The sequence below is a fragment of the Tamandua tetradactyla genome, chromosome 15 (genome assembly GCF_023851605.1).
Source record: "Tamandua tetradactyla isolate mTamTet1 chromosome 15, mTamTet1.pri, whole genome shotgun sequence".
Classification (NCBI taxonomy): domain Eukaryota; kingdom Metazoa; phylum Chordata; class Mammalia; order Pilosa; family Myrmecophagidae; genus Tamandua; species Tamandua tetradactyla.
The window spans coordinates 39,108,166-39,130,026 of NC_135341.1; the positions used below are offsets into that span (position 1 = coordinate 39,108,166).

The window sequence follows — 21,861 nt, forward strand, 5'->3', positions numbered from 1 at the left end:
ACATGACGGCAAGGACACAAATGGACATTTGCAGACCAATGTTTATAGCAGCATTATTTACAATTTCCAAGAGATGGAAACAGCCAAAATGTCCATCAACAGACGGGTGGCTAAACAAACTGTGGTATATATATATGATGGAATATTATGTAGCTGTAAGAAAGAATAAAGTTATGAAGTATGTAACAACATGAATGGGCCTTAAGGATATTATGCTGAATGTGATTAGCCAGAAACAAAAGGACAAATACTGTATGGTCTCACTGATATGAACCGACATTAGTGAATAAACTTGGAATATTTTGTTGGTAACAGAGACCAAAAGGAGATAGAAATAGGGTAAGATATTGGGTAATTGGAACTGAAGGGATACAGACTGTGCAACAGGACTGAATATAAAAACTCAGAAATGGACAGCACAATATTACCTAACTGTAATACAATTATGTTAAAACACTGAATGAAAGTGCATATGAGAATGATAGAGGGAGGAGGGCTGGGACATAAATGAAATCACAAAGAAAGAATGACGATAAAGATTGAGATGGTATAATCTAGGAATGCCTAGAGTGTATAATGATAGTGACTAAATGTACAAGTTTAAAAAAATGTTTTTGCATGAGGAAGAACAAACGAATGTCATTACTGCAGTGTGCTGAAAACAGATGGTAATTAATATTTTAAAATTTCAACTAATGTGTGAGACTAAAGCAAAAAATGTTTATTTGGTACAAATTTATACTTTGACTAGTGCGTCTCCAAATATAACTTATGTAAATAGTTGGTTGAACACCTTAAGTACATAGAACTTTGTATAGGACATGAGATTTTGTTGGTTTGTCCAGGTGATGCCCTGGTGAATCCCAGAGTGATTTGATCAGTGAGTGGAAAAGTATTTGCAAAGTCCCCTTTGATGGAGTGAGAACAGGGGAAAATTCAACCTCTCCAAGTTGAATTCTTGATATTCTCACAAGCAGTGTGGGCAACCGAAGCTATAGGCTGAGCTCCCAGTCTTGGGGTTTGTTCATATGAAACTTAACCCCACAGTGGATACGTCAAGTCTACTTGAAATTGGGCCTAAGAGTCACCCCCAAGAGAACCTCTTTTATTGCTCAGATGTGGCCTCTCTCTCCAGCCAACACAGCAAGCAAACTCCCCACCCTCCCCCTGTCTACGTGGGACATGATTCCCAGGGGTGTGGACCTTCCTGGCAATGTGGGACAGAAATCCCAGAATGAGCTGAGATTCAGCATCAAGGGATTGAGAAAAACTCTAGAATGAGCTGAGACCCAGCATCAAGGGACTGAGAAAACCTTCTCGACCGAAAGGGGGAAGAGTGAAATGAGACAAAGTGTCAATGGCTGAGAGATTCCAAACAGAGTAAAGAGGTTATCCTGGAGGTTATTCTTACGCATTAAGTAGATATCACCTTGTTAACCAAGATGTAATGGAGAGGCTGGAGGGAACTGCCTGAAAATATAGAGCTGTGTTCCAGTAGCCATGTTTCTTGAGGATGATTGAATAATGATACAGCCGTCACAATATGACTGTGTGATTGCGAAAACCTTGTGTCTGATGCTCCTTTTATCTACCTTGTCAACAGATGAGTAGAGCATACGGAATAAAAATAAATAATAGGGGGAACAAATGTTAAAATAAATTTAGTTTGAAATGCTAGTGATCAATGAAAGGGAGGGGTAAGGGGTATGGTATGTAAAAATTTTTTTTCTGTTTTTGTTTTATTTTTCTGTTGTCTTTTTCTTTTTCTGAATTGATGCAAATGTTCTGGGAAATGACCATGATGATGAATATGCAACTATGTGATGATATTGTGAATTGCTGAGTGTATGTGTTGGGAATGTTTGTGTTTCTTGTAATTTTTTTTTAATTAATAAAAAATTAAAATTAAATAAAAGGCAAATTAAGAAAAAACAAAAACAAAAACAAAAAAACAAAAAAAAAACTAAAATAGCAATGTTACCATGTGGTCTATAGATTAGAAGTAGCAGTGTATCACAATTAACTTCCTGATTTTCTTGGTTAGTTTGTGATTATGTAGGATAATGTCCTTGTTTGTAGAATTTCATGCTAAAGTATTTGGTAGCAAGGGGCCATCGTGTCAGCAACCTACTCTCAAATGTGTCAGGGAAAAATAAAAGCTATTTGTGTTACTTTCAGAAAAAAAAAAAGAAATATCAAGTTAATGATTCAGCAGTCGTACTCATTTGTTAAACCCTACCTTCTCTGTATAACTCCTCCATCACCTTTGATCTTTCTCCCACTCTTTTTCTCCACTCTTGGACTAGTATGTTCACGTCTTTCATTAAATCATTTCTTTAGATACTCTTTAAGCTCCTTTTGCCCTGTTCTTCTCCTTGTGCAACTCCCATAATATGGTAGGTTGAATTATGTACCTCAAGAAAACACGTGCTTAACCTTAATTCATTCCTTTGGGTACAAACTCATTGTAAATAAGGACCTTCTGAAGATGTTATTTAGTGTAAGTGTGACCAACTGAATCAGGATAAGTATTTTATTTCACTTTTATTGTGAAAAATAACATATATACAAAAAAGCAATAAATTCAAAGCACCCCACAACAGTTAGTGATAAAACAGATTTCAGAGTTTGGTATGGGTTGCAATTCCTCAATTTTAGATTTTTACTTCTAACTGCTCCAGGACCCTGGAGACTAAAAGAAATATCAATTTAATGATTCAGCAATTATACTCATTTGTTAAATCCTATCTTCTCTGTTATAACTCCATCTTCTCGTTTGATCTTTTGCCTATCACTGGAGGCCTCGTAGTGAAGGTCACAGGGAGAAGGCCGCCAGGAAGAGAAGCTGAAAGTCAATGGAACCTAGAGGAGAAAGAAGATGTCATCATGTGCATTGCTATGTGACAGAAAAGCCAAGGACTCAAGGATTGCTGGCAGCCAGCCCCAGAATATCACGGTCTTCAGGGAGTAAGCATCACCTTGATGATGCCTCAATTTTGGACTTCTCTGTGGCCTCAAAACTGTGGGTCCACAAATTGTCATTGTGTAAGCCAACCCATTATATAGTATTTGTTTTAGCAGGTGGGAAGCTAAAACATATGTATATTAGCATGCTTAATGCTGTCCGACAGGTCTCAGGTTCTGTTAACTTTTCTTCATTCTTTTTTCTTTCTGCTTCTCACAGACCTAATAATTTAAGTTGTCCTATCCTTGAGTTCACTGATTCTTTTTTCCGATGACACCAATCTACTGTCAGACCCTCTAGGGAATTTTTTTTCAGTTATTGTGGTCTTCAGCTACAGTATATCTATTTGGTTCCTTCTTATGACTTCTACCTCTTTATTTATAGTATTATCTTGTTCATATATCACTTTCATGATGTCCTTTAGTTCTGTTCATGTTTACACTCTTGGAGTGTATTTAAGATGGTTTTTAAAAGTCTTTGGAGTATCCAAAATAGGGGCTGCTTACTGATGTTTTCAGAGGTATTATTTTGTTTTCTTGAATGTGCTATGGTTTCCTGTTTCTTTGTATGTCTTGTAATTTTTTTTCACACAGTGGAAATTTTAATATTTTAATGTATTAACTCTGGATTTTATCTACTGAAGTGTCTGGGTTTTTTTTCCCCCCATGGGCAGGCTCTAGAAATTGAACCCAGGTCTCTGGTATGGCAGGCGAGAATTCTGCCACTGAGTCACTCTTGCACCACCTCGAAGTGTCTGTTTTTAAAACTTATTTTCAGCTAGTGTTATGACAGATTTCCTTGAGTGCTAGGAGCTAAAGAGGAAGGAGGAGGAGGACATTGATGAGAAGGAGGAAAAAATTAAGGAAAAAAGAGAGAGAGAAAACAAAAACAAAGAAACAAAATAAAACACCTTTCATAGTCTTTGCAGATTTGCTCTGGGCAAGTGCTCTCCTCAGAGTTTAGCCAGCCTTTCATGAGCCTAAAGAACAGCCTGAAGTCAAAGAATAAATTCCTCTCTGGTCTTTTTCGTGCATGCATCTTGTTGTGGGCATGCATGTAGCTTTATGAATTCCCCAATTTACATAGGTACTCTCCAAATATCTATCTTACCCCAGGACATTTTCATTCCTTCCTTCTGGTTATGGGTGCTTTATTGCATGTTTTAAAGCCAATAATCCTTCATTCAAGGAAGCTATGATTTGATTGTTTTCTCACAGCAATTTAGCTGCCTTGAAAACCACTTCTATTTCTGAGAAAGTCATAGGCTAAGTCAGACATAGCTGAGCACCTGAGATAGTCCTTCAGGCTGCCGCCAGACATATCAGTACAGATATACATTCAATCGAATGTGCACATAAAGGTTACTCTGCTCCCTCCAGAACTGGAACCAGAGACTTGCACTGGGAACAGAGGCTGTCTCACAGTGAGCCTGAGAGCGGGAGAAGTACCAGGAAAAGAGTCCATGAAGTTTTCCTATCATATCAGTAACTTGCTGTTACTGCTACAATCTGATTATTTCTAGAGCTTAGAGAAAGATATTCTGACAGTTTTTGCTTGTTGTTCAAAAACTCTACGGGGAAATGGAACTTTGGAACTACTCTGCTGTCTTGAAGATCACTGCCTACATCTATCTTAACCTTGTAGCTTCCAAGGAAACCGGTTTGTTGGTCCAGTTTGCAGTCCTGGCCGGATACTGACCCCTTCACACACAGCTGTACTTTGCTTTGAGTCTATCAAAACACTGCTTCACTTAAATTTCAATTGAATTCCACCCTTTCCCAAATCCTGTAACAACTCCCTTTTCCTTCGCTGGTGACAGGCCTCAGGTTGTATTCCATCTCCTTCATTGCACTGCGTCAATAAACTTGACTTTGTGAGAATCACAGGAGATCTGAGGGTGATTAGGCTAGGCTAAAACTATATATGATATAATAAATATGTGTTATAGAAAAATTAAAGCTGAGGGGAGGATTAAGAAGTGTTGGGGAAGGAGTAGTTTGAGATTTAAATAGGTTGCTCAGGGAAGGCATCACTGATAAAATGACATGTGAGCAAAGACCTGAAGGAAGTAGAGATTTAATATGCTGGGTAGCTGGGAAAAGAACTTTCTAGGAAGATGGAAGAACCAGTGCAAAGGATCTGAGGAGGCCTTTTTTTTAAAAAAAAATTTATTTGTGAAACATAACCACATACAAACACATTCTTACCATATGATCATTCCATTCTTGTTATATAATCAATAACTCACAATATCATCACATAGTTGTATATTCATCATCATGATAATTTCTTAGAACATTTACATCTATTCAGAAAAAGAAATAAAAAGAAATCAGAAAAAAATTCATACATACCATACCCCTTACCTCTTCCTTTCATTGATCACTAGCATTTCAATCTACTAAATTTATTTTAACATTTGTTCCCCCTATTATTTATTTATTCTTAATCCATATGTTTTACTTGTCTGTTGATAAGGTAGATAAAAAGAGCATCAGACACAAGGTTTTCACAATCACAGTCACATTGCAAAAGCTATATTATACAACCATCTTCAACAAATATGGCTACTGGAGCACAGCTCTACATTTTCAGGCAGTTCCCTCCAGCCTCTCCATTACACCTTAACTCAACAGGTGATATCTATTTAATGGGTAAGACTAACCTCCAGGATAACCTCTGGACTCTGTTTGGAATCTCTCAGCCACTGATACTTACTTAATTTTGTCTCATTTTGCTCTTCCCTCTTTTGATCAAGGTTTTCTCAATCCCTTAATGCTGAGTTCCAGCTCATTCTAAGATTTCTGTACCATGTTGCCAGGAAGGTCCACACCCCTGGGAGTCATGTCCCACGTAGAGAGGGGGAGGGCAGTGAGTTTGCTTGTTGTGTTGGCTGGGGTGCGGGAGGGTGGGGAGTGCAGAGGCCACATCTGAGCAACAGAGGTTCTCTCGGGGGTGACTCTTGGGCCTGATTTGAAGTAGGCTTAGCCTATCCTTTGCCGGGTTAAGTTTCATATGAACAAACCCCAAGATTGGGGGCCCAGCCTATTGCTTTGGTTGTCCCCACTGCTTGTGAGAATATAAAAAATTTTCCACTTGGAGAACTTGAATTTTCCCCCTTTCTCTGAGGAGGACTTTTTGTGTTCCTATCACACTTTCTTAGTGAGGGAGGCTACCCTGACAACCTCTTTAATTACTAAAGCCACCCGCTCCTCCACTGGCTCCATTATCCTGATTTTCTTTTCTCCACAGAGCTCATCACTTTTAACTTATAATTCCGTGTCTATTATGCTTGTTTTCTGCTTTCCGCAAGGGCAGGCATCTTTGCTTGACTCATTCAACCAGGTAGCCCACCGCACCCGATATACACCAGACACTGAAAAGCACGTGAGGACTGAAGCATCGCACTGCTAGGAGGCCCAGGGGCCAGAGAGGGAGATGCCAAGGAAAAGAGAAGGGGACCCGATTGCGTGCGGCCGTGGAGTGTTCCTGCGATGGCTCGGACACTACGCAACGTCCGTACCCAAAGAGCTTGGAACATAAACAGAAGTACATGGGTTTGAGAGCAAAGAATGTCTCTGAGGAGGAAGTAGATGAGGAACATGTGATAATCACTTTAGTTCCAATAAAAGAGGAACTTCAAGAAGATCATCAAATGGAACCAAGTACTTCTACTGCAGAAGTTAAACCAAAGAAGTCTAGGAAAAGGGATAAAGTTCCTCTTTCTCAATCCAAAGCTTGCTCAAAACCTAAAGTACCAGCGCTTCCCTTGCCAACCATTTTGCCTCCAATTAATAAGGTACACCGGGACACTTTGCGAAAGTGGTGCCAGCATTTTAATTTGAGTACCGATGGCCCAAAAATAGAGGTTTATCTGAGACTCCAGCAACATGCTTACCCTGAGCAAAAACAGGATATTCCTGACACACCGCGGAAGGCCAAGTTGGAGTCACGTTCGAAGAATTGCAAGACAATGACCAAGACAGGAAAGGGTCAGAAAAAGGAGAAAGAAGAAATGACTAAAAAAATTGAAGTAATAACTTCTGCTCAGGAGGCAATGTTAGCATCATGGACAAGAATTGCTGCAAGAGCAGTTCAGCCTAAGACTGTGAATTCATGTCCCATACCTACTTCTGTTGAGACCTTTTTGCTGCAAGCCTCAGGTGTCAGATGGTGTGTGGTCCATGGCAGAGTTCTCCCTGCAGACACAAAGGGTTGGGTTCGCCTGCAGTTCCATGCAGGTCAGGCCTGGGTACCTGACACTCCCAAAAGAATGATCTCTCTTTTTCTGTTACCAGCCTGCACTTTTGCATCAGCAGACGTAGAAGACAATATGTTGTGCCCAGAATGTGTGAAGAGGAACAAGAAGTTAATGAAAAGATTAATTTCAGTTGGGAAGGAGATGCGATCTGCTTTGAACACACCACACCATCTCTATTTTTGGAAGGGCAATGTTTTAGTAAACAACAAATGACTGAGAGTCCATAGCGAAATTGACTTGCATCCAGATGATTAATGTGCTGTGTCCTAAACATCCTCAATGCTGCTTGCTTTTTTGAGTAAAAATGTGAATTTCTGGATTCTGGACTTTGGATTTACCAAAAAGTGACTGCTACTGTTACTTTTTATGAATTGGGTTTAGTAAAAGGTAATCTTGTTCACGTCAATTAAAATTTTCTCCATGTGTTGGTTCCATAGAAATTACTGCTAGAGGAGAGCTCAAGTACAGGAAATGTATCCATAAATATTTCAACATTCTGTGTATAGCTATATAGAATATGTTCTTGCTATCTTAAAAATCTTTATGTGGGTATATCCACAATATTTAAAAACTACTTGGATATATTATGAAATATTTCTCATTGTAATATTCACACAGTTAGCCTTGTTCAATCATATTGTGTGTGTGCATTTGTACAATGAAATTTCTACACGTGGATTTGTTGTTAAATAAAATTTGTGCAAGTGGAATCGCTGAGTTAAAAAAAAAAAAAAAACAGAAGCACAACCACTCGAGGCTGTGGCTCACACTGCGCTTGCGCCGTCAGCGGCGCAGATCCAGACGCTCGATTGGCTGCGGCAGGCGCACAGAAGTGAGGTTGCGCATGCGTGATGTTTCCGCGCGACACGGTTGTTTTTGTGGTTGTGTGTCGCCCTCCATCCTCTATTGTCTCTTTGGTACCCCCCAGCTCCTATCTAGGGCATTAGCCCCTTAAGCTCGGGATGTTTCCGGAACTCAATAACCTTCTGAACACGACCCCTGACAGGGAGGAAAGGGTAAGCTATAGCAAGGAGAAGGGAAAGGGTGCTGGGAACGTGGTGGAAGTGTGCATTCCCGGATGTAGCGCCGGCGACTCCGGTCGGGGGCAGGTTCAACATCGGTGGGCACTGAGGCGCCTGGGATTTGTAGTTAGGAGAGGGCAGGCCGCGGCCTTGGGCTCGAGACTGGGGCCTGCGGAAGGTGGACTTCTTGATTTCCTCGCGTCCTCTCAAAAGCCGTGCGTTCCTTAAAAACTTCCAGGAAGAACGCCTGCAGTTGGATTGGCTTACGTGCCACAGATATGTATCCGGGGAGACCCGTGTACGTTTACTGGGTTTAGGGTGTCCCTGGCGCCCAGAGGAGATTGCGGATAGAGCCCGCGAGGAGAGAAGACCTCCTCCTCCTTCTCCACCTTCGACCAGCTTTTTAACCTCCTTGAGTTTTCCTCTCGCCGGGGAATTCTCGGCAGGTCGCAGTGAAAGTCCTTTCTTTTCTACATCCTCCTCGTGGTCTCTAATAGTGCCCCTCACAACTGCTGGCGGCTCACATTGAGTTCAGAATAGTGCCCGCCGCCTTGCCACTGTTGACTCCACCCTCCTTTCTGCACTCTTGGGGCACTTTGCCCCATTTTCCTACGCTTCCTTATTTCTGTTTGCTCATGGAGAGTATCTTTTAGAAATCTTTCACATTTTAGGCCCAGAGTTTCGTCTCCCAGGAACATTTCTGGCTCCCCCCCCCCCCCCATAATTTTGTCTTTCTGATGACATAGTAAGTGCCTCAGGGTAGCCATGTTGTGGTGTATAAATCCTTTTATTTAAATCTTTTCATGACCCTCACAGTGCCTGGCAAATTGTAGCCTTCAGTAGGTCCTTGTGGATTTTAGTTATCCACTGGTTCTCTTCTATCCAAGGTTAACTTTGCCTGTTAACATTTGGTACCTCCAAAGTCAGCCTAGGAACAGAGGGAGAAGGAGGGTTGAAATGGCCATGAGCTAACACCGGGAAATGATAACACACGCAGTCAACGTTTGCAGTGTGATCTTTCATATTTTATCAGTGAAGAAAACTAAAAGAGAAAAAGCACTTGTCTGAGGTTACACTGCACAAAGTGGCCAATCTGATACCACTTGTTCTTGATCTTCTCTGTAGTTCTCTGAAGTTCCCTGGCAGGGCACTTGAGTTACTGGAGCTGGGCAGCCAGGTCCTCCAGAGAGACCAGGGCCCTTGGTTATCAGAGCTGTGTGTGTGAAGCAGTGTCCAAAGCTGGTGCAAGGAGGACTTTGTTGTTTATTAGCATAAAGTTGTTCATAGTATCCTGTTATCACCTCCTTTATTTCTGTGAGGTTAGTGATTATGTCTCCTCTTCCATTTCTGATCTTAATTATTTGTGTCCTCTCTCTTCTTCTTTGTCAATCTTGCTAAGGGCCCATCAATCTTACTGATTTTCTCATAGAACCAACTTCTGGTCTTATTGCTTTTCTCTATTGTTTTCATGTTCTCAATTTCATTTATTTCTGCTCTAGTCTTTGTTATTGGACTTTGTGGTTGAAGGTCTCTGTTAACAGCTACTTTCATCTTCCCCACTCCAGAGGACAAAATTGGAGACAATAAAAATAGGGAGAAGTTGGATCAGATGGCCATTTTAAAGATCCCTTCCCACACTGATAGTCTGATTTTCCTTGACGCCTGATGGTAAAAAAATCCTTTGTTCATAATCTAATTTTTTCCAAGATTAGTCCCTGAGTGACTAGAGTGAAGAGTGAGGAAAGGAAGTGTTTATTTTCATTGAAAAAATAATCTCCAAATGTAAAAGTTCAGGGGTGTACACAGTTGACTAGTTTTCTACACTAACTTGCCTTCTTCTCAGCGAGTCTAATTCACGTTTTCCTGGTCCTCTTCACTTTTAGGGGAAACTGACTCTACTCTGTGACGCCAAGACAGATGGTAGTTTCCTTGTGCACCACTTTCTTTCCTTCTACCTCAAAGGTATGAGACTCTTCGATGCTGTAGAAAAAGAAACAAGACAAACAGACAGAGAAACATACTTCAGAAAAGCAATGAGAAGAGCATTTACTAGCCAGTGCGTTCATGTTTGGGTAGTCAAAAGGTTATTTTATTAGGCAATACATTACTAGACTATCTTGTTCCCTTTCTCACCCCTGCCAAGGAGTGAAATGTGCTCACTCTGTTCCCATCCTACATTCCCCTTTTCCACCCACTACGCTGGCACTGCTTGACTGAGGTCTTTACGTGACCTTTTGATTTGTTGCTCCTTAGCCCTTGTGTATCTTCAGGTCTCTGAGAGTTCTTCTCTACAGATTGCTTTTGCCTGAAAGTGGATGCTTCCTGAAGATCATAGGGGAGAAAACAGCAGGGACACTGAAATTTATATATGGAAATAAATTGATTAGAAGAGGCTAATAGGCTCATTTATCAACTGGTTCTCCAAGAATATCTACTGTGTCAGGCTGGGATATGAGGTAGACCTTTGGCACTCTCAGTCATAATTACTTTTGACTGTGATTATCAAAGTAGAGAGATTAAGAGAACCTATTGATAAATTATTAGAATTTATAAGGATCAGTAAGATCGCCAGAGCCTTGTGTGCTGCCGATAAGTTCTCTTGGATATAAGATTAGTTTAAAAATAGATTATATTCCTATATACTAACAACAAACAATTAAGAAATACAATTTTGAAAAAATGAAGTGAAATAAGCCAGACACAAAAAGCCAAATATTGTACAATAACACTTATATGAAATATCTAAAATAAGCAAACTCATAAACACAGTTAAGTAGATGAGGGTTACCAGAGGCTGAGAGAAGAGGGAATAAGGAATTATTCCTTAATGGGTATAGAGTTTCTGTTTTGGGTGGTGAAAAATTTTGGTACTGGATGATGGTAATACTTGCACAACATTATAAATGTAATTAATACCACTGAAGTATACAGTTAAAATGGTTAAAAATGGGAAATTTTATGTTATATATATAAAACAATAATATCATGAAATTTTTAAAAAGACACTATCTACAATAGAACAAAATATTTAAGGTATCCAGTAATACATCTAGCAGAAGAAGTATATCTCAAAATCAGTGAAATAAGGTGTAATTGTTAAATATGAAGGAAAAAAAACATACATTTTTGAGTCAGTATGGGTATGTCAGGTTGCAAGACCTCTGGTCTCTAGATCTGCTCAGTGCTTTGATATCCAGAGGTTTGATGTATATCAGACTGGTTGTAAGCAGAGGTTTTATTAAAAATCCATTTATTTTGTTTTCTAGCTAATTGTAAAGTCTGCTTTGTGGCACTCATCCAGTCCTTTAGTCACTACAATATCGTGGGACAGAAGCTGGTAAATATTTTAGACCTCTGTGGTGTGGTTGGGTCTTGAGTAAGTGTGTGTGCCTTTGCAAACCTGTAAGCATGTCTAAGGCTGGGCTTTCGTGTTTGGACTGTGGAGAGCTTAAAAGACGGGACTAAGAAAATCTTGGATTCCTGAACCTTTTAGCTTTAGCGCTAAAGCAGCATTTCTACATGTTTTATTAATATAGAGTTTGTGGAATCAGATGTGTGGTTTGTGGATATTAATTGATCAAACCCTTCTCTGCTGGTTTCAGAACAGTTAAGAAGAAAACTTAGTTGCTAAAATCAATGTTGTTCCTGTCAGTTGGAGATCACAGCTCCGTCTCCCATGGTCTCTCTCCAAATCTGGAGCTTGGAACCCAAATGTGGGGAGGGGTGCTTTTGTTGCCTAGTTTTACGATGATCTTTCCTCTCACCTCAGAAGATGCAGGCTGGTGAGCCTCCTGGCTTAGCCTTTGCTTTTACCCATAACCTGTGACCAGGTGGACTTACTGCCTGAAAATGGGAATTAAAGACCAGTGGCCTATTTTTTTATGGGCATGCCACCCATCAGTAATGATCTTTAAAATCCGAATATTACTGTCAGGCCAAGTCACTGCTCCTTCTCTGATTGGGAGAAATAAACAAGGTGGTGAGATAATGGTAGACTCTTTCCCATCATTTGCAGAGAAGGAAGAAGTTCCTGTGTTAGAGGTCAGGGCATGAGTTCAGAGAGAGTGGTCACATCCAGAATAGATGCTGCATACCGGGTCTCTGAAGCATGTCTCTAAGGCCGGTCAGGCAAGAATGGCATGGGCAGTTCTTGGCATGTGCAGTACGGGAGCGTGAACTTCCGTACTCTTGGGATGTTATTGTATTTGCAGAAGTAAAATGGTAGTGAGCGAGAACAAAGGTGATGATTAGAAGTCCTCTTCTTTGCCAGCAGCAGTTGTTGGAGTGTATAGTTTTGGATAGGGGAGGACATTAGGCATTTGTCATATAAATGAGCATTTGAGACCTGATCTAGGGGTGTGGGAAGTCTAAAGAGTTCATGTCACCTGTTTCTGCACAGTTAGAGCAATGGGTTGCAAAACTAAAACTTGTCATTCCAGATAAAGATCCTTGGATGTTTATTGGACTGCAGATTCGTGGGCTCTGCTCCAAAAGCCACTAGTTCTGTGGATCTGGAGTAGAGTTAAGGTATCTGCATTTGACTCATGTTTCTCAAGGGATTCTTACTCAGGTGGTTCATGTAGAACCATATTTGAGAAGTCCTGGTCTAGAGTAAAGGTAATAACATATGCCCCTGTGCTGGTTTGAAAGTATTATGTAGCCCAGAAAGTATTATGTAATCTTGACCAATCTTGTGGGAGCAGCCGTTCTTTAAATCCTGATTCAATATTGTATATTGGAAATTTTTAATTAGGTTATCTCCTTGGAGATGTGAGATACCCAATTGTGGGTGTCATCTTTTGATCGCATAAAGATGTGACTTCACCTATTCCAGGTGGGTCTTTATTAGTTTACTGGAAGTCTTTAAAAGAGGGAACAGGGAGGGCCGTGGTGGCTCAGCTGGCAGAGTTCTCGCCTGCCATGCCGGAGACTTGGGTTGATTCCTGGTGCCTGCCCAAGCAGAAAAACAACAACAAAAAACCCTGCTGTATGGGTGCACAGGTGGTTCAGTGGTAGAATGCTTGCCTTCCATGCGGGAGACCCGGGTTTGAGTTCAGAACCATGCACACACACCCCCCCCTCCCAAAAAAAGAGGAAACATTTTGGAGAAAAACTTCAGAGCTGACAGTAACCCCAGAAACTTCAGAGGAGAGCTGACAGGAAAAGAACAGAGACACAGATGTTTGGAGATGCTTGGAGCCCAGCAGATGTCACCATGAGATGTTAAGCAAGCCAGAACCTGGAGAGAGCCTAGGGAAGCCAAAAGATGAAAGCCAGCCCTAGAGAAGCAAAATAAGGAGCCCCCACAGGAACAGAGGCTGAAAGCAATGGAGCCTGTGTTAGTTAGATTCAGTTGTCAACTTGGCCAGGTGAGCATGCCTAGTTCTGTTGCTGTGGACACAAGCCAATGGTACGTGAACCTCATCTGTTGCTAATTACATCTGCAGTCGGCTAGGAGGTGTGTCTGCTGCAATGAGTGACGTTTGACTTAATTGGCTTGTGCTTAAATGAGAGAACGCAATGTAGCACAGCCTAGCAGCTCGGCATTCCTCATCTCAGCACTCACAGCTCAGCTCGGCATTCCTCATCTCAGCACTCACAGCTCAGTTCAGGCCTTTGGAGATGCAGAAAGAAGTCACCCTGGGGAAAGTTGTTGGAACCCAGGGGCCTGGAGAGAAGACCAGCAGAGACCATCCTGTGCCTTCCACGTAAGAAAGAACCTCAGTGGAAAGTTAGCTGCCCTTCCTCTGAAGAACCAACAAAATAAATCCCCTTTTATTAAAAGCCAATCCGTCTCTGGTGTGTTGCATTCCGGCAGCTAGCAAACTAGAACAGAGCCCTAGGAGCAAGGGACCAGCCAATGCCACGAGATTTCCCAGTTGACATAGGTATTTCTGACCCATTGGCCTTTCTTGGTGAAAGTAACCTCTTATTGGTGCCTTAATTTGGACAGTTTCACTTCTTTAGAACTGTAAACTTGTAACTTATTAAATTCCCCCTTTTAAAACCCATTCCAGTTCTATCGCATTTGGGCAGCTTGCAAACTAACATACCCCTGTTGTATTAAATGAAGTTTGATTGGAACACAGCCACATTTATTCATTTATGAATTGTCTGTGGCTGCTTTTGTGCTACAGTGGCATAGTTGAGTAGTTGCAATAGAGACTGCAAAGGCTAAAATATTTACCATGTAGCTCTTTATGGAAAAAAATTGCCCATCTCTGAACTAGAGTGTTGTTTTCATTTGTAGAAGTTGCCGGAATGCCATGTACCAGGAATGGAATGGCTTGGGGAATTTATTAAGTTGCAAGTTTGTAGTTCTAAGGCTGTGAAAATGTCCACAATTAAGGCAAGGCTATACAAATGTCCGAACTAAGGCATCTAGGGAGAGAGACCTTGACTTAAGAAGGCCGATGATGTTCGGGTTTTCTCTCAGCTGGAAAGGTACATGGAGATGTCTGCTAGCTTTCTCTCCAGGCTTCTTCAGTGGCTTCCCTGGGGGTGTTTTAATTTTCCAGCTCCAAAGGTCTCTGGCTGTGTGGGCTCTGTCAGTTCTGAGCTTTTTCCAAAATAGTTTCCTCTTAAAAGAACTCCAGTAAGCAACCCCCACCTTGAATGGGTGGAGACACATCTACATGGAAGCCATCTAGTCAAAAATTACCATCCACAATTGGGTGGGTCACATCTCCATGGAAACAATAAAAAAGATCCCACCTGACAATATTGAATGAGGATTAAAGAACTTGGCTTTTCTAGGGTATACAACAGGTTCAAATTGGCTCAAGTGTCAAGAGCACATGTTGACTTGTTTCCATTACTTGTAATAAAGGTATCAGACTAATGCAAAATATTAATAATGGGTAAAACTGCATGTATGTTTGCGTCGGGGGCATGGTGGTGGCGGTGGTGAGTTATATGGGAACTCTGACCTATCTCCATGATTTTTCTGTAGACCCATAGCTGCTCAAATAAAGGACAGAAAAATTCCAACACAAAAAAAAGAGTTCATCCCCTAACCCTTATGGAAGCATTTCTTCAGTTGAAGAGAAAGAGAAGAGAAGGAAAACTTACTGAAGCTCTTATTCTGTGTCAGACAATCTGACAAATATATTCCATAAATTATGTTATTTAAGACCTTAAAACAATCCTGAGGTCCCATATCACTGATGGGAAGATAAGCACAGAAGGGTAGTGAAATTCGAGACCAAATCCTGGCTCTTTTTTCTGTACCAACATTTTCTAAACACTGATCATTCTCCCACTCTCTTGTTGTTACTCATTTTTGTTTTTAAATATGCTAATTTTTGTAAATACATACATTTTAAAAGGAACGTTTATTTCACTAATGTAAATTATAAAACTAATATTGACCAATCATGAACATAATATATAAATAAGAGGGTGAGTTTTAAAAAATGTGACATCTAAATATAAATGTATATCTGAAAATGGAATAGGGTGTGTGGGTTGAGTGCCCCCAGAAGAAAGGAGGCATGGGTCCTGTACTTAGAGGGGATAGGTAATGTGTTTACAGGGGTTGGAATGTATCCTGTACCCTCCTGTGAGCTGACCTCTAGCCTCTCTGATAGACTCTCTCCAGGGCACAGCAAGTCATTCTCGTCTTTATTGTACTTAGGGTGTCAGCCTGACCTCTGCACGGGAGCGTGGGCAGCTTGTGTTCCTTGAGGGTCTCAAGTCTTCAGTAGATGTATTCTTCCGGACCCAGGAGGAGCCACACCCCCTGCAGTTTCTCAGGTCAGTGAGCCTGCAGTCCAGCCCTGAGGTGCATACCTGGTAGATGGGCCCAGAAAAGGGTTGCTGTGTGATTTCTTCTTATTGTGTAGGAGGGCAGAGTTGACTTCTGGAGTCAGACATTCCCTGATATAACAGCATTATTGTTATCATATCATAGGGCAGAGGGTGTACAGCTGTCCTAAAAGCTATAGACAGTGTTATTTGGTGTCCCAACCCTGACTGCAGAGCTTCAGCACTTATATTTGCTCTGTTGTTGGTCTGATAAAGGAGTCAGCAAACTATAGCCCATGGTCTACCCACCTGTTTTTATAAAAATAATAATAATAATAATAATATTGGAATACAGCCACATTCATTGGTTTACATGTTGTCCCTGGCTGCCTTTGTGCTCTAACAGCAAAGCTGAGTAGTTGAGGTAGAAACCATATAGCCTGGAAGCCTAGAATGCGTACTGTCTGGCCCTTAAGAAAAAATCTGGTATTCAACAGTATAGGTCTGAGATTGGTTTTTCCTGCTTCTTATCCCTTATGAACATCAGCTACAAACATAGCTGTATGCAGACCCCACCTGTCTGCTATTCTGCCTCCACTACAAAGGAGTCCTTACAGGAACTCTCCTCATTGCCTCTTTTTCTGATATACACTTATGCAGGGCTTAGGAAGCAGCATGGAGTCAGAGGCCTAGCTCCTGACCCTGGATGTCTAAACTTGCACCTGTCCCTCAGCATCTCTGAACCTTGGTTTCTTCTCCTGAATAACGAGACTGGTTACAGCTGCCCCCTAATGTTGTGAGAAATAGTTCTCTCTGTTTTTGGTAAAGATAACCCAATGCGAGTGGCCCACCCTTGAAGCATGGGGTTAGTAGGATTATTGCCTTGGGCTGTGTGCTCCCTTGCTTTTTGCGCCTCCACCCATTGCTAAGAAATGACTTGTGAGTATAGTCATTGAGGATGTTGGAGATAGCTATGCCAGCTTGTGTCAGAAACAGATCAAATCTATTAAATGTACAGGCAGCTCTTAGACCAGTGCTCCTCACTGCCAGTACACGTGAATTGCTGTTTCATTTTTTATACCCAGGTATGACTTCTTGGGAAGGCTTCTCCTGCAACCCCAATTCAAATTAATATTCCAGATGTCTTTCGTTCCTGAGTTAAGAGGCTGTATGATATCTCTAAAGGGCCCCAGAAACTGTTTATTTTTGTTCCCCCAGTTTCTAGCACAGTGCTTGGTACCTAGGAATCCTCAGTAAATATTTGAGTTGGATAAAACTTATTCATGAATGCATGCAAGCCTTTTCTTTCCAACCGATTGTGAACTTCTTGGTGCTAAAGCTGTGATACTGATCTTTGCCTCCTCCCCAGCCCTTTCCTGTGCTGCTGCTCAGTCCCAGATAAATGTTGGTAGAGAGCATTAACTCTCTAGTGACTTTTGCCCTGTGTCTCCAGGGAGACCAACACGGGGAATCTGCAGCCATTGTATGAGTTTGTGCAGGAGGCCCTGAAGCCTGTGGACAGTGAGGAGGCATGGAAGTACCCGGTGCTGCTGGTGGATGACCTCAGTGTGCTGCTGAGCCTGGGCATGGCGGCAGTGGCTGTGCTAGACTTTGTCCACTACTGCAGAGCCACTGTGTGCTTGGAGCTAAAGGTACCATGGGCCCTGCTTTCTGTGTTCCCTCCATGACCTTCGTGAACCCAGACAGACCCAGACCTCACTCATTTGCAGAGATTTTTGTGTTTCATTGTTTGGGGACTTGGCTTTATTCTGCAAGGCTCAGTAATCTTTTGGTCTACCCACCCAGCTTGTTATTGCTAAAAAATAAAACCTTTGTAATTAAAGGAATGATCACAGCACTGTCTTTGATTGGACCAGCCATATGTGATACTGCTGGCATCCCACCTCTGCCACACATTGCTTGTGTGGCCCGAGGCAAGTTATTTTTCATATGTGAGTGTATTTTAAAGATCAACTGAGAAAATGTGTATAGACTGCTTTAAAAATTGTGAGATGCCATACAATTAGAGGATATTGCATTTATTACCAAAATTATGAGGCAAAAATATAATTTTGCCATAGTGGCGTTATGAGCAGTTACTATAGACCAACCAATAAAAAAGAACCCGACTGCAGGAATTGAGATGAAGTTTGTAACACATCAGAACAGTGCCTGGCCCTCAGTGACCATTCTTCAGCATGTGATGTTGCAGCTGGTAGGAATCTGTGGATATTGTCATGGTGTGGACAGGCTGGAAGTGCAGAGCTGTGCAGAAATGAGTTAAGTGAGCTAACCAGAGGTAAGAATAACTAGGAATGCATCCTGGGTACAACAAGCAAGCAAGCAAGAAAGAAAAAGTAATTACCTCCTTCCCTCCAATGTACATCTTTCCAGAGAGTCTCTGCAGTTACAAATATATTTGCATGTACATTCATCTCCTTGCTTTTTTTTCACATCACTGGTAATCTACCATCTCCACTCCTTATTACTTCTTTTTTTCATATAGCAATACACAGTATATTTTGGTGTCTGTTTCCTGAAACCAGAATACACAGATCTGCTTCGTTCTTCTTAATAGCTAGTATTTCTTGACTTGAGGGGTCCTCCTTTGATGGGTTTGGCCTTCCCTTCCACTTCTGCTTGGCTCACTCCTATTTTTCCATCAAGTCTTAGCTTAGATGTCCCAACCTCTTAACTCCCTCATCCAGGCTGAAAGGAATGCCTCTTCTTTGTTCTCCGGCAGCACTCCATACTCCCTTTTCTCCTGGCATTGTCATCCTGTATTATATGTCTCTGTCTACAGGGCATGCATCTCCATTGTGGGGTTGGTCTGGAATACAATAAGTGCTTAGGAGCTGTTGATTGGGTGAATTGATGCCTGGAAGTTGGTGACACTTTTAATAATATGAAGGAATTCAGGAAAGAGAGCTAATTTTGAAGATTGTAATTGAGCTTGGTTTTAGATTAACTGAGCTGAAGTACAGGTTGGACGTATGGTAAAACCATCCAATGGATGATTAGAATGAGGGTCCTGGAGCCCAGGCAGGTCCATTCCACAAAGGGGATAGTTGCAGCAACAGTGAGGGTGATTAGTGAGAGGATGTGCCTGGTGGCACTGAGGACCCAGTGCTTCCTGATCCTGGTGCCCCTTCCAGTCAGAAGCAGGTTTCCATCTTGTATCTGTGCTGCAGGGAAACATGGTGACTCTTGTGCATGACAGTGGAGACGCCGAGGATGAGGAGAATGACATGCTGCTGAACGGCCTCAGTCACCAGAGCCACCTCATCCTGCGGGCCGAGGGTCTGGCCACCGGTTTCTGCAGAGATGTGCATGGGCAGGTGTGCAAAGACTGGGGCCCTGGGCTGGCTGGGCAATGGGCTGTTTGCTTTGGTGCCTTCAGGTCTGCATGTGAGAAGGTGTTGGGGCCAAGGGGTTGCCTGTTTGGGGTGTTCCTTCAGGCGGAAGGGAAATCTTGGAAGTTATGTGAATGGATGCCAGAGACCTGTTTCAGATGGTGCTTAGGAGGACCAGTCCTGGTTTTCTGTGATGGCTCCATTTGTGACCAAAATAAAACTTTCCTAAAGAAGAGATAGCTGTCCAGAGTGGAGTGCAGGGGCCTTGCTATCAAATATCAGCAGAATTTCTCTGCAGTACTGCAGAAGGCATTGAATAATGAGAACAGTGCTGTTCCTTTTAAAATAGAGACTTGGGGAGACCATACCCAAGAACTGATGTGAATGCTGCCCCCATTGCCACCTCTGCCCAGAAGGTTTGGAATAATTGGAAGCTGGGAGTCCTGCCCTGGGAGGGAGGTCAGATTCTACCTCTGTGAGGGACTACTGTGGCTCTCTCCTTTCTGAAACTTCTTTAGAATCATCCTAAAGCCTCCACCACAGATTCCAGGTTAACTTCACGTAGTAAAGGTGGGTCGGAGTTTGGCCCAGAGTCATTCAGGGGCAAGTCTGATAGATCAAGCAAATGAGCAAGCCCAGAAATTCTGTTTTAGTAGTGCCTGTGGGCACAGTGTGAGGGGACGGATCATGGCAGCCTGTGGCCTGTCTCTGAAGCATTTGAGTCAATGGTAGCATCACCAAGCCTTCCTGAGCTTTGAATTTGGATGTGCAAATTCTGATGTATTGATTTTCAATCAGTCTAGGCAAGAAGTACAAAACTATGCATAGAAAAACGACCAAAGGCAAATACATAAAATACTTTAAGGATTTTTCTCTGGCCAATTTCTTTCTTTTTTTTTTTTTAATTCCTTTTTCACATTTTTGGTAATAAGCAAATATTAGGGGAGGTAGACACCTTTATTTTTGGTTAGCTAGCAATGAGCTTTGTTTTAGAAGTCAGTTACTTCGTGGCACATCTAACTATAGGTCTCATCTCAACCTCGTTTTAAGGTCATGGAGAAGGCAGGGGAGTATTCAGAATGGAGCAGGTACTTGGGGTTACTGTTCCTCTTTCATTCTTCTCTCTGTCTCTGTAGCTAAGGATCCTGTGGAGAAGAACATTGCAGCCCACAGCCCAGCAGGATCGGAGCCTCACTTACCAGTACAAGATACAAGACAAGAATGTTTCCTTTTTTGCTAGAGGAATGTCTCCCGCTATTCTGTGACCTGATTTTGAGGCAGCTGAAACAACCTTGGACTGTTTTTAAATGCAAAAGATAAAGCAACCTATCAGGAATGAATCTTTCTGCCTTTGTAGTTGTATTTCAAGCTGGACTGGCAGTGCTCCTATGACCCATGGATGGTCAAATGGTATTGTGATAGTATACCTTTGCTTCTCTAGGCCCTGTTCAGAAAGCACAGTGAGGAATCCACGACCTTGCCTCTGAGAGAGAGGCTGAATGTTTAATCCTGTTGAAACGGATCCTTTGGAGTCCTCTATGTAAATACACTCTGGTCCGAACTGCCCGATTTTGGTGGTTATGCCTTTCAGAGCCAGAGTGATTATGAATGTGTCAGCCAGGACACATCCTGAGAGGTATCCTTGGCAGGTGTTCAAGGTGTCAACTAGGATAATCATTTCTAGTGTAAAGTTAGTTCACACATCATGGCTTCACCTGGATTGTTTCACTTAATTTTCACCTTCATCCTCAAAGAGTATCTTCCATTTGAGTCCAATGAGGAAACTGGCTCATAAAGGTTTGGAAGCATGTTCAGGCTGTAGAGCAGGCCTGACTCAAAAGTCCATACTCACTGACTAACTGGCAAGTGAACTTCAGGCAGGCTCCCCACCCAGTTCAGACCTTGAGGTCCTCCTGTTTCTCCCAGTCTTGCCCGCATAGGGATGAGTCCTTACCATCATGAGCCTGCCACCAGTGCTTTGGTCACTTGGCCCCATGTTGGGCACAGTGGGCATGGTCTTGGTGAGAGGGGTAAGGAATGCTTTTGCTCCCAAGCGGGATGGGTCCCTCACCTGTGCATACCCCAAGAGGTAAGCTCCTGCCCCAGAACCCTGTAGATGGCCACTTGTCCTACACACCCCCTCAGTCAAGTTCACCTCAGAGTGGACACCCAGAGTATTCTCTTAAAATGGGTACATTTATTGTATATGTATTTTTACCGCAATGAATTTGATTTTAAAAATAAATAAAATGAAAAACTGCTTTGCAGTGCGCTAAAGGATTTTATATCTGTTGTTTAATTTTAACTTTTTATCTTTTTTAGTCTTTGTTAAAGGAACTATAACCCACCTTCCTCTACCCCCAACTATACTATTCATCTCACTGAAACAGTGGCTGCTTTTTTTTTTCTCGAAGTATTGCAGACCTGAATATTTTGAGGTAATTGAATATTTGAAATTTATGAATGTAACTTAAGAGAAAGTAGTAAAGAATCCATTATTTTATTAATACTTCA

General features: G+C 41.9%; 1 protein-coding gene and 1 pseudogene across 4 annotated transcripts; both read left to right on the plus strand.

Moving 5' to 3' along the window:
- Positions 1–6,518: 6,518 nt before the first annotated feature.
- Positions 6,519–7,453, plus strand: LOC143656795 (developmental pluripotency-associated protein 2 pseudogene; annotated as a pseudogene).
- Positions 7,454–8,039: 586 nt separating this feature from the next.
- Positions 8,040–21,632, plus strand: ELP6 (elongator acetyltransferase complex subunit 6). Of its 4 annotated transcripts, XM_077129476.1 has the most exons (7): positions 8,041–8,242; positions 10,132–10,210; positions 11,515–11,585; positions 15,885–16,003; positions 17,448–17,646; positions 19,186–19,332; positions 20,484–21,632. In XM_077129476.1, the coding sequence occupies exons 1-7, from the start codon at positions 8,189–8,191 to the stop codon at positions 20,610–20,612; spliced, it is 798 nt and encodes a 265-aa protein (XP_076985591.1). In that variant the 5' UTR covers positions 8,041–8,188; the 3' UTR covers positions 20,613–21,632. The 4 variants fall into 4 exon arrangements, with proteins under 4 accessions (XP_076985592.1, XP_076985591.1, XP_076985593.1 ...); XM_077129478.1 differs by lacking the exon at positions 11,515–11,585 and having other exon boundaries at positions 8,051–8,242; XM_077129479.1 differs by lacking the exons at positions 8,041–8,242; positions 11,515–11,585 and adding an exon at positions 8,342–8,546.
- Positions 21,633–21,861: the final 229 nt, after the last annotated feature.